Here is a 12,969-nt window from a genome sequence, read left to right as displayed (position 1 = left end):
CTTTTGAGAGGAATAAAGGCACGCAAGCGTGCTGGGAAGTATAACGGCGGCTTCCCTTCCCCCTTTTCTGCCGCAGTGCGTGCTGGGAGTCATAGTCTCTCCTTTATGAGACAGGGGCCGTTGTTGAGAGTAGGCTGACTGGTCTGGAGCGAGGTTCAGTTGTTACACAGTATGATTCTAATTCTGGTTGACAGTGAGTCTTTGGGTGAAACTTTTTACAGTGAATCTCTTCAGACCGTTACGATAAAACGGGAGTCTCCGTAGCATATTAAAGATCTGTATTCAGGTATAACTTGGAATTCTCTGCAGACCCATAGACAGTCCTATGTACTGCAGAAAAGATGTTAAAAGAGTTTAGCCTAGCCTAGTCCCTGACCCGCTTTTCTGTATGCGTGTTTTTGCTGTTATTTTTTAAACGGAGGATACACTTGTATACAGCTTATTGGCATACAGGTGGTACAAGTCAATACATGGACTCATTTGTTGTATTTATAACCTGATTCTTAGTACAGTTGCTCCCCAAAGCAGCTCACATTCCTCAGGAGTTATAGGTACTGCCCACTGGCAGAATATTCAAGACACACAAAATAAAACCTGGGGTGAAATGAGGAGGGGAGGATCAGTGTCAGTGTGAAGTTAGGACAGGTTTGGGGCCTGCTGAGCTTCAGTGAAGATATCTTTGCTTGCGTGGTGGTGCAACTCTCCTCTCCAGGCTGCTGTAAGAGGCAGTCTGGGAACTATTGGTGTCTGGAGTAGAGCTCTTGGGCAGGGAGAGGGAAAACAAGATCCTTGGTCCTGTTCATTCTCTCTCTCATGACCAGGCCTGGCTGGGCTTTCACTTGCAATGATTTTTTTTCTTGGTAGGGAGGGATGCAACCTCCTAGTGGCCGTTAGGCCAGTGGCAGTGACCAAACTGCTCTTCCCTAGGAAGTCTGGTGGTAACTGGGCTTGTGAGAATTAAGAACATAAGAAGTGCCCTGCTGGATCAGACCAAGTAGCTTGTGCTATTCTAGATGGAAGCTCAGACCTGAATAGTCCAGGCTCACCAGATCTTGTCAGATCTAGAAAGCTAAGCAGGATTGGCCCTGGCTAATGTTTGGATGATAAACCTCCAAGGAATATCAGGGGTATGTCTTTAAAAGCCCGCAAGGTTGCTGTTGTTTAGCTGAGATGGCATTTTCTACCACCACCCTAGATGGAACTAGTGACTGGAGTGAAGTTATGTTGGACCATGTCATGGAGCCTAACATCTGTGCTTCCTCCAAAAGTAGCTTCTTTTTAAAAAGTTTGCTTCTTTAAAATAATTCATGTTACATTTTCCTCTCTCAAATAGAGGTGATGATCAGAAGACGGGTAGGAGGAAGTAGACCTCAGCTTTTTTTAAGGGTCAGGACATGTAGTCATTTTAAGGACAGTGATCCATAGAAGCAAGCCTTTACTTGTTAAAGATTATTATGTTGAGAATCAACATAGTTGTTACAATAGGAAGGAGGAGCTATGGCTCACTGGAAGTGCACATCTTTTAGTGCTCAAAGTTACTGTATTGATTCCTGGTTTTACTGGTTCAAGGAGCGGTATTTAGAAAAGCAGCTGCAGACCCTGGAAACTGTTACTTATCAGTGATATATTATACTGAGCAATATGGACAAATGGTCTGACCTGGTAATGCATCTAGTCCCATTTTTCACTTCAGGAAGAGAAGAAGCTTTTTATCCTTGTAATGGTTACATTTTAGGACTTTAGCTAGTCATTTATGTAGACCACTGTCCAGGATTCTGTTATGCTAGAGTTTGAGGAATGAATGACTGAAAACATTAAGCATAACATATTTAGAACAAGAAATCAGCAAGTTTGGGCCTTTGGACTGTAAAGGAATAAAAAGATTACTTAAGGAAGATGGTGAGATAGTGAAAAAACTAAATGAATCCTTAGCATATTTTTATTGTAGAAAATGTGGGCTGGAGCTACTGTTTTGGGGAAGGGTATCTGAAGAACTTGGGGCCATTCTGACCCTGAAAATAAAGTGTGACACTTACCCCCTGCAGATGCCGTATTTTTGGCGTTTCAAATGACGTCTGCATCCAGCATCAGTGACAATAAAAGCTAACAGAAGACCTGGAGGGATCCTTGTATTAGAACTATTTATTGCAGGTATTGCAGGTATGCCAAGAATCCAACTGATCCAATCACATGCTATTGCAATGCATACAGAAAAGCCTTTTAAAATAAACACTGTTTGGAGTGTTTTTGCACACATTTTATACTTTATTAGAGGTATGAATCTTCCAACAACAAAGTTAGAAGTAGTATCTTCCTTCCTGGCCACTATTGCAAAGCTGTTTCTTTAATATGCACTTGCCCTGTTTTTACCAGTGTACAATTTTTACCCATTTGTATACTAAACTTTAACAAAAGCTGAGCCTGATTTACAGCCCCAAAGTGCTGCTGCTTTATTATCCCGTTTTCAAGTTTTCTTTCCCCGTAGTAGTTAAGAGTGGCAGCTTCTAACCTGGTGAGCCATGTTTGATTCCCTGCTCCTCTACCTGCAGCCAGCTGGGTGATCTGTACTAGTCGCAGTCCTTGGATTCTCTCAACTCCACCTACCTCGCCGGGTATCTGTTGCAAGGAGTGGAAGGGAAGGCAGTAAGCTGCTTTGAGACTCCTGGTAGTAAAAAGCAGGGCATAAAACCTAATGCTGATTCTTCCAAAGGTCAACTCAGAAGATTTAAGAGTTCAATTCCAAAAGGCAAAAGCATGTTTGTTGAACATGTTAATCTCAGAACAGTGAGTAGTATGGATGGGAACAAATTGAACCCTGGAGCAAAAAGTGTCCCAAATTTTACCGTCTGCAATTCGTAAACCAAATTTTGTGACAATCTACTGTCACAAACTTCCACTACTGGACTCTGATTTTATTATTCCACATTTAAAGAAATTAACATAAAACAGAAAGCAGGGGTTTAAAGGGGACAACGAGCTCCGTTAAACCACTTTGTTCCCCATGAAAGCCACAAAATCAGCTTCAAAAACAAGTTTCAGGCTTTCTTGGTCAGTTTAAAGGGATTGTACAATAAAGCCTGTAAAACAGCTGAGCAGTAGGGAGCAGGTCATCCCTGATGAGTTGTAAAACTGAAGTGAAATGTATGATTGTTGGTTTGGATTTACCCCTCAGAAAAACAATATCACTCTCAATCTTGTAGACATAGTTGGCACTTCGGTCTGTTTCCCTTCGCTTCAGGATATTTCTTTCCTGGATGATTCTTTTACACCATTGACACTGACTGCTCAGGCAGAAAGGAACTCTTGCAAGGAATGGTTGGTTTAAGTGTTTGTAAATCCAATTTCTTGGCTCTATATTATGGTGCTCATATAGGGCAAGAGGTATCAATAGGCTGGGAAAACACTATGAGAGTAATGGTAGCTGTTCTGAAAATTAGTCCAAAGCTACTCAGGAATGTCTTAATGAATCCAATGGGGCCTTTTCCTTTGTACATGAGCGGAGGATTTCAAACTCTATGCATTTTTCCTTTTATTTTGGAGTTAAGTATTAATCAAGAACATACAGTACATCTTTAAGGCTGAACCTTTTCAAAAATTCCTTTAGGGCTTATTTATTGCCATTTGCTCAAAAAAAATCACATAAAGCTTTTTCTGCAAAAGTGGTGTTTATTTCCTTTAAAAATACATTTTCAAAATAAGCTAATGTAGCCAGTTCCAACATATTATGTAATGCTTCAGTTAATGAAGATAATCTTGTTAGTGGCCATATTTAAAAATGCTACGTATCAGCTGTGCAAAACAAACAGTATGATAAATGAAATAAGTGGTATAATTGTCAAGTTGGACTTTACACAATCCAATTTCAGCTTCTGGTTTGGAATTCATACAAATGAGTATTAAAAATATTTCTTCTTAAAATACAGTGGGCAGTTTTTATACATAAAATGAAAGATTCTAAATAACAATACAAAGTATCATACAAGGGAAGTTTTCAATAACAGGCTATTTCTATTTTCATTTTATCCAAACGTATAAAGCATGTGCATTGATTCTGACCACTATCCAATGCAATTTTGCCTTCACTTCCTAAGGATGTTGTACACACAATAATGGTACACATCTACACTGTCAAAACATTGTTGAAATGATTCCTCCAAATCCTATTTCATACAGAGTTCTTCTGAAACTTTTATGTTCTTACAACCTAAAGAGTATATAGATATTCAGCAACAATTTATTGCCAGTGAGAAATGGCTCATTATGCATATTTATAGTATGCACGCCAATAAGTTGTGGCTTGCACAGAAACCCTCTCCAGAAAAAGATAATACAAATTAGGACAGCTTCCTCTTCCTTCCTTCCTACTCTACTACTTTTAAAAAGGCAGTTCAAACATGTGATGTCATGATACAAATCACCCAATAATCAGCTTTTAAAAAGCAGGATGAACAATGGTTTTCTGTTTGTTTTTCTTTAAATATTTTTCCTGGAGAAAATTTCCATCCACCCAACCCAGAAAGGACCATTCACGTGCTAAAGTATGTTTCTGCACCGGTCCTGCTTTTTTTGATCAGCTTGGTATAGTGGTTAGGAGCACCGACTTCTAATCTGGCGAGCCGGGTTTGACTCCCTTCTCCTACACATGCAGCCAGCTGGGTGACCTTGTGCTCGCCACAGCACTGATAAAACTGTTCTAACCAAGTAATATCAGAGCTCTCTCAGTCTCACTGACCTCACAGGGTGCCTGTTGTGGGGAGAAGAAAGGGAAGATGTTTGTAAGTCGCTTTGAGACTCCTTCTGGTAGAGAAAAGCGGTATATAAGAACTGACACTACTTCTTCCTATACACACAAAATGGTGCTATGGAAGGGGGAAATCTCAAACACACAGGTGGGATGCAGTAAATTTGATCTGAAAATTATCATGATGCTTCTGTACAGGAGCAAGCTTTGCAAGTCATTCTTCTTTTCCCCTCTGCCATAAGTTACTGATTAGAGGAAACAGCCCCCAATCATACATTTAACAGGAGATGTTTCAGTGCAGCAGTTTTCTCAATATATGAGTATCTTGGTATTGGGGATGGCATGTGTTTTCTGCAAAGAACATCATGTATGGGTAAGTTACAGTTACTCTTTCACCTTTTAATTTTAGTACTGTTTAAAATTAGGTACCATTATTGTAAGAAAGGTTTAAGACATTTAAACGAGAAGTACCCTTTTAATACGGCTCAATTACAAAAGAAAAAATTCAAATCATAAGGAAAACAAAAATTACTTCTTTCTTCAGCTATTCCATACCCATTCCAGAGAAAAATGTGGTCCAATAAATAAATGTATTCAATCAAACCTCAAATAATTGCTTTACTTCCAAGATCATGGGTTCCTTATCTCTTTCAGGGTTTGAACCTGAGTCTGAAGCCTAATCCAACCTCTGGTATGGAAGCAAGCTATGATTAGTGGTAATCATACAGACCACATGGAAAAAACGATGGCATCTTCTACCATGGGAGAGGGAGACTGCACAAACCCAAAGAAGGAGTATGGATGGTGCTCACAATTGCCCCAAAATGTGGCAGCTCTGTGACATCTGAATTTAGCAACAATATTTGCTAGGCTGGTAATGGGATTTAAAAAAAAAATCCACGGCAAATACTAAAATCTACAAGCTGTAACTTTTAAGTGAGATAGTTTTTGAAATGAACATGAACGTTGCTTCCCCTGAGTTTAATGGAATTGGGTAGAGCACCAACTAAAAAATTTCTGCAGTGCCTGTTCTTCACTGTAGGCCCACATTGCAGAAATTTAAGATGTGTGCCGATTTTCCATAAGAGCACTTGATTTTTACATATAACTGACAATAAAATGTTTCACTTCTTTCAGAATTAAAGATGAATTTTCAAAGTCTGCTTTAAAACTTTTAGAAGTAGCACAGTCTGTTTCAATTACGAAACACTCTGCATATCTGCAGTTCTCCAAGCTCATCCTTTCTATACCCTTGAAATGTATGTCATGGGATATGTAGCTGCATAAAAATACAGTTCGTCACGTTTTGTCAGTTTTGATCAGTATATCCTGCAAATCTTCTGGTAATGCCAGTATAATTGAATCAATGTGCAACTTTAACTTTTCCATTGTGCCAGATTTCACTGGTAAGTTCTCTCCATCAGCCTGTAATTGAATAAGTTGCAATTAAAAACCTATAGTAATATTGAGAACCCAAGATAATTCAGGAAAGTAGTCAACATTGACTGTTTAGGAAATTCAGGACTGATACAGTCTGGAATTCAATATGCAATTACCGTATTTAAAACATTTTAAAGCTACTTTTCTATCTGATCAGAGTCCACAAGGCAATCAGCTTCTGGGATAAAATTTCTCTTGGGGTGATCCTGGCATTTTTATCTTTGTTGTTGTTGCTGTATATGGACTGGTCCTGAATACTCCTTGAAATGTTTGGTATCTAAAATTTTCACATTCAAATATATTCTGGAACTTTCAAATTGAGTAAGATTTACCCCAGGGGAAAAACAGTTTCAAAATTTGCAAGACTAACATCAAGCAGCCACCCTCATGGATTCATGTGAATCCAGGGTTACGGTTTTCCTGCTTCGGGCTTTAGCCAGCAGGAAAAATAGGGATGGGGGACAGAAATGATGTGCAACATGTCAATGTAACTTCAGAGAGAACAACAGGATGGGACGACCTCCAGGGACATCTGGAGCAGGGCAGCACTGCTTGTATTACTCGATCTTATGGAAGCATTTGACATAATTGATAATGAGCTTTTAGCTGATCGCCTTGCCAGTGCTGGAATATGAGGGACAGCCCTCAGTGGCTGATCTCCTTTCTACAGGGTCGTGGGCAGAGGATAGCCACCAGGGAGTTGCAACCAAGCCGATGCAATCCTCCACGTGGAGTGCCACAGGGCGCAATTCTCTTCCCAATTTTGTTTAACATATTTATGTGCCCTCCGTCCCAGCTGGTCTGGAAGTTTGGGCTGAGGTGTTATCAATATGCAGATAACACCCAGCTCTATCTCCTGTTGGATGGCTGCCCAAATTCACCCCCAATTTAGCAAGATGCCTGGAAACAGTGATGGGGTGGCTCAGGCAAAGTTGCCTGAAAACCCTTCAAAGACTGGCTGGGTATAAAGGATGTTTTCTCATCTACGGAGTCATAAAAGTAGCACAGCTGGCATTTTGCCATCTTTGCCACGCCAAACCACTAGTGCCCTACCTGGACCCAGAACACCTAGCCAGTTATCCATGCGGCAGTCACCTCTAGATTGGACTTCTGTAACTCATTCTACAATGGCCTATCCTTATCCTTGCTCAGGAAGTTACAACTGGTCCAGAATGCAGGAACATCTTGGAGGGTCCATAAATATAGTTTTTTTCTGACGCATGAGATACACTCTCAGCACAGAATTATATAATAGCGAAGAGTGGTGACCCTAGGCATATGCCATAGGAGATGGTCTCCAAAAAGTCTAAAATTTACATATAATGGTTGGAGCCAAATTTACAGATCTCATTCAACCACTCAGCTACACTTTATTAGTTTAGTATAAATATTTTTAGTTTAGTATAAATATTTTATATAGAGTGTATTGTCACAGTTCTGACCACTGAGGAAGACCCAGTAGCGTCGAAATGTGTTTGGTCTTATGTGCTGTTAGTTCTGTATAATTTTTATGTTGTTTTTATTCTCTTTTTAATTGTGCACTATAATAAATAATCAACATTTTTATTTTATTTTATGGTACAGATCAACTTCTGAGTTCCTACCTGTTAAGGTTGGGTTGTGTTCCTTTTTTGGTTTTGGCTCAACCAGGGTCAGGGCATTTTCTAATCTGGCCTCCACATTGTGGAATGAGCCTTCAGGGCAGAATCTGGACTCTGATAGAACTAGCACAGTTCTGCAGGGCTTGCAAGACAGAGCTCTTCCACCAGGCTTTTGGTTGGGGCCAGTACATTTGACATCATTTACTTGCCCCCCCCCATCAAAAGCACCCCAGAATGTAGTTCAGTTCTGGGAAGCCTACAGGGAAATATACCCAACAAAAAGGGTTGATTCTGTTTTGTTAATGTTTTTAATTTGTATTTTAAATTTAAATTTAACTAATTCTTAATTTGAATGTTTTTAGATTGTATTGTTGCATTTTATATGATGTACACTGCCCTGAGCTAGCTTGCTGTGAGGGCAGTATAAAAATCAAATAAATTATATGTTAAACACGAACAAGCCTATGAGCAGATATGTTTTTATATGCTAGCCACACATCTATTGTGGAAAGCCTGTTCCCACTCTCAGAAGGTTTCAACAAGCTATTATCTCTCTGGCTGCACTGGAGCAGATATGCACAGGAGGGCATTCACTGGGTGGCTTAGAAAAAAGGCTTCATATTTGGTCCATTTCACAAAAGGCTTCATATTTGGTCCATTTAGGTCCTGACCTGGTTGAACGCTATAATTCCCCTGTCATGTGGACAGTACCTGCCTCTCTACCCAATATAACTGTACACCAGGGCATAATGGGGAGTAATGTGTGTATGGGTCACTGACAAGAGGGGAACAAAGCCTGCCCAAAGTGGGAATGTCTGGATAATGAACATAGGTACCCCAAAGTAACATTTATATAGAACAAAATCTATTTAATCATAAAGTAGGCTGAAGCAGCTTCCCCTTATTACGTTCTGCTCCATAAAAGTGAACATTTATTTTAATCCCCCCATCGTCACAGGTGATTTATGACAATCCCACAAGGTTTTCATGGTAAGACACGCTCAGAGCTGGTTTGCCATTGCCTTCTTCCGCATCATGACTCTGGTATTCTTTCGAGATCTCCCATCCAAATACTAGCCAGGGCTGACCCTGCTTAGTTTTAAATTACAGGAACTTTAATAACCACCTATACATTACCCAAAAATGGTCCCCGGAGTCAACTTCAGAGAATGCATGGGACCACCAGAGGGAGCCACTAACAAGCATATTATGTTGCAAGTCTTTTTCCAAAATCTCACAACTATAAGGAAAAGCTAGTAATGCAGGAACCATACACTAGCCTGATGAAAGTTACCAGAGGAATACTGGCCTAAAACTGGTGGAACAGAACAAGCAGGTACTTTAGGGACATACCAAGACACAGTGTTAAACAGGTTCTACCACAAAGAGTGGGGAGAAACTAGAGATTGAGGGCCCTACTTCCCCAGCATCCCTGGAGCCTCGTTTGGATATTGTTTATCCTTGAAACAACAGCCCACACACACTCACCAGGAAACTGCCATCTTCAGTCATTTTAGATCTGAGACAATCTGACAAGTCAAGCCTCTCATATGCACACACACACCTCTTATTGATATGTTCACACCTTGGCTAACTTCAAATGCAGGAATACACAAAACCTTCTGAACCTGAACAAACTGGGGACAACATGGGCAACACAACAAATTTTAATCTTATCTTGGGAAGGCAGAGTAGTAAGGAAGGTTTATGCAATACTTGCAGGGGATAAAGAAAACAAGGATTCCATACATAAGAAAATGGAAAGCATATAAAACATAGAAGCTAACCACACTAAACGGATGTCACAGCTAAATGGCTTACAGTTCACAGATTCTGAGCTATGTCAAATTGACATGGGCCTACCCATCTCCCTTTGCTTGCTCCTAGGAGAGTCATAATTCTTGTTTCAGAGTTTTACCATTTTTTCAACCATCACACCCTCTTACATCAATTGGTGTTTTCCCATTCTAGACTACAGAAATCTATGGGGCTGTCTGATTTGCTCTGTTCCTGCTTTTACTAGAGAGGCTGTCCAAAGGGACCGCCTGATTTTGGAGCTTAATTAAAACAAAGAATAATGGGGATCAGGATGCAACTCATGACAGGCTTAATTAGGTTAAGAGAGGCAGGGGGAGGGGAGACCAAGCATGAGCAAGGAAGTAATGATGCTGAGCAGGGGAACTAATTTAGCATATGGACCATCAGACAAACCTAGTTCTTCTATTGGGGCAGAATACAGCAGAGGGCTGCTCAGTGTTCTACCCCAACTGCCTCCTAGATATGAAAGAAGGAAGAGCCGTAGAGTTTTATTTTAAGCTCTGAATTCCTTCTGACAGGGAAAAAGAAGAAACGTGCTCATGTATGGCAGCTACTCTAATCCTAAACTACTTTGGCCATCCAAATGAGGGGAAACAGAATAGGTGTCCCTACAGCCAGAGATTTAGAGCCACATTGGGAACTCAAAACACATACAACTAGGGTTGTGCGCTTCAGTTGTCGAAGCAGCCAGCGGCGTAGCACAGGGGGGAGGGGCTCTACTGGTGGCGGTGTGCGATCCGGTGCCCGCACACAGGAGCAGAGCTCTGTGCCTGCATGCGTGCGTCAACTGGCGCACTGGCGACACCCCTCCCCCCTGCGCCACAGCGTTGGCTGCTTCAGGCTCAAACTGTTGCTTTGGCGGCCGAAGCGCACAACCCTACATACAACATGGAGTCTGTTGTAGATTCTCCTGAACATGCTCTTGCTTTGATTGTAGAGCTAATGTTGAGTCTTTACAGATGGTTCCCCTAGTCCTTAAGATAAATGGAAACTTCTAAGTATCTCTGCATTTGATCTGTAACGGCTAAGTGCCCAATATAACTTTTTTAAAAAGGGCAACCTGCGCTATGAATACTTGAAAGAAATAGAAACACCTTGTTAAACAAAGAGTGAACTTCAGATCTTGATGGCACATCATGTTCAGCTCTACAGTATTTTAAGCAGCACAATACAGTATTTTGTGTCATACAGTTACAATGCATTCTCTTGCATTTCCAGGCCCTCTGAAATCAATGGGTTTAGACTGAATTAATTCTGCACAGGATTTCAATTAATTACTTACCAATTTATCCTTTAATTTTAGGACAAGGTCCACTGTTTCTACTTCAGTATGTTTTTGACTCCAGAAAAGTAAGTCCTATCAAAAAGACATAGTTAGGTTACATTAATGCATTTTCATTGAAGGCAGATCACTAGAAAGTATTATTGGAGCTTTATAGATTTCTTTAAGGCCTAACTTATTAAGTTTCTCTAAACTAGAACAGGAAAAAGCAACTGAAAAATTAAATCTAATTTTATATGTATCAGGTATTCACACATGGCTACTAGTGCACTACACACATTTAAAAGTTTAAAAAAATTAATCTCAGTAATTTACGGATTGCTAATAGATCAATAATAGAATGAAAGTATTACCCCAGTGGGAAGAATAAATAAATCACTTTGCCAGAACAATTAATGATTCTCTTGTGGATGATCTGGAGCATGTCCAGATGAGGGCAACAAAGATGGTGAGGGGTTTAGAGACCAAGACGTATGAGGAAAGGTTGGGGGAGCTTGCTCTGTTTAGCCTGGAGAGGAGACAACTGAGAGGGGATCTGATAACCATCAAGTAGTTAAAAGGGTGTCATACAGAGGATGGAGCAGAGTTGTTCTCTCTTGCCCTGGAGGGACGGACCAGAATCAATGGAATGAAATTAATTCAAAAGAAATTCCGTCTAAACATCCGAAAGAAGTTCTTGACTCAGTGGTTTCTCAGTAGAACAGGCTTCCTCGGGAGGTGGTGGGTTCTCCATCTTTGGACATTTTTAAACAGAGCCTGGATAGCCATTTGATGGAAAGGCTGATTCTATGAAGGTTCAAGTGGGTGGCAGGTTACAGTGGATGAGCGATAGGCTTGTGAGTGTCCTGCATAGTGCAGGGGGTTGGACTAGATGACCCAGGAGGTGCCCTCCGACTCTATTATTTAATGACTAGGGGCAAAGCCCGTTGTCTCCAAGGATACAATGGGCGCTAGAGCTTGGCAGTGGGAAGAGGAAGGGGAGGAGTTGTCCAGTCTGTAAGGGCATGGGGTTGAATGTTGAGGCCTACTGCACAGGGTTGTTGTGCAGATGAAATAGGAGACCAAAGAGCCAGTTTCCTCTGCAGAAGAACGCTGTGCAGTGGCCTCAAACCTGCAGAGAGTTGCAAAGAAGAAAGACACATGGCTTGGCTGTGTCTAACCCCTGGCCAGAGCAGTATTTTAAGTGAAAGGGGGCTTTTCTGTGGCCTCCCTGTCAGCCAACAGTTTGGCAGAAGGGGAAAGTCGTCCCCCTCTCAAAAGGAAGGCCCTCAGGCTCCCCTGCGTTGCTCTTGGAAAGGCCTCCTTCCCTCAGTCAGGGCCTGTCGGAGGCTCCTTCGCAGCAGGCCTGAAGGGGGGAGGGGGAGCACTCTGCAGCCTCCTGCCAGCTCTGTCAGGCTCCTGCCAGTTCTGAGGCAATTTGCAGTTGGACATGACAGTTATGACAGCCTTGGGGCAAAAAGGGCTGATGCAGCCTCTGTTCTCATCCCCCTTGGCAGCCCTACTGACCTCCTCTCCCTGCGGTGGTCAGGAGCAGACTGGCAGCCAGACTGGGCTGGGTGAATGGAATTTTGGTCTGTCATGGTGAGGGACCAATAGGAAGGCACTTCGTGTGTCTCCCCATTGGCTGCTTGACCCTGGATAGACACTCGGAGGGCCCAATCAAGAGCCGCGAAGCTCCTGATTGGGCCCTCTGAGTTTTTATCCTGGACAGGGCCCGCCCTAACTCCTCCCCAGGTGGCCTTACCATTTTATTTAACCGCAGGAGTGGTTAAAGATTCTATGACCTTCCAAGCATTGTATAATTGCAGGTACTTTGAGGCCTTGTTCTTACAAGCAGCAGTAAGCCTGAGGCTGGATTGTAACACTTCAAACTGTGGTGGGACTCCCATAACAAAATGTTTCCTAATGCAAAATATCTCATGTATAAATGGAAAAGTAGCATATCTGTCAGAAAGTTTTAGCCTAACCTTCCCCCTGATTGTCTGCATTTGTTTGGTGGACTCAACAGTCTTATCATGTAATCTGGTGAAGTGCAGATTGGACACAGGATAACCACTTCATTTACTGCTCGTGAGGATCAGACTAAG

At 41.6% G+C, this 12,969-nt stretch overlaps 1 protein-coding gene and 1 long non-coding RNA gene across 4 annotated transcripts in view; one reads left to right on the top strand and one right to left on the bottom strand.

Annotated features, from left to right (window-relative positions):
* Positions 1-53: 53 nt before the first annotated feature.
* Positions 54-5,544, top strand: LOC143831913 (uncharacterized). Its single transcript, XR_013229010.1, has 3 exons — positions 54-286; positions 2,046-2,160; positions 5,396-5,544. It is a non-coding gene; the product is annotated as an uncharacterized LOC143831913 (long non-coding RNA).
* The window catches only part of DENND6A (DENN domain containing 6A), a 43,322-nt gene continuing 33,999 nt past the window's right edge, over positions 3,647-12,969 (bottom strand). For 2 of the 3 annotated variants that reach the window (XM_077325478.1, XM_077325476.1), the window contains 2 exons: positions 10,883-10,957; positions 3,647-9,419 (listed from right to left, as the gene is read on the bottom strand). In XM_077325478.1, the coding sequence (XP_077181593.1) occupies positions 9,291-9,419; positions 10,883-10,957 (204 nt within the window). In that variant the 3' untranslated portion in view covers positions 3,647-9,290. The remainder of the gene's footprint in view (positions 9,420-10,882; positions 10,958-12,969) is intronic. The other variant, XM_077325477.1, reaches the window with a different exon arrangement.

The sequence above is a fragment of the Paroedura picta genome, chromosome 3 (genome assembly GCF_049243985.1).
Source record: "Paroedura picta isolate Pp20150507F chromosome 3, Ppicta_v3.0, whole genome shotgun sequence".
In the NCBI taxonomy this organism is placed as follows: Eukaryota; Metazoa; Chordata; class Lepidosauria; order Squamata; family Gekkonidae; genus Paroedura; species Paroedura picta.
The sequence above is the reverse complement of the archived record's forward strand: the minus strand, read 5'-3'. Positions and strand labels throughout refer to the sequence as shown.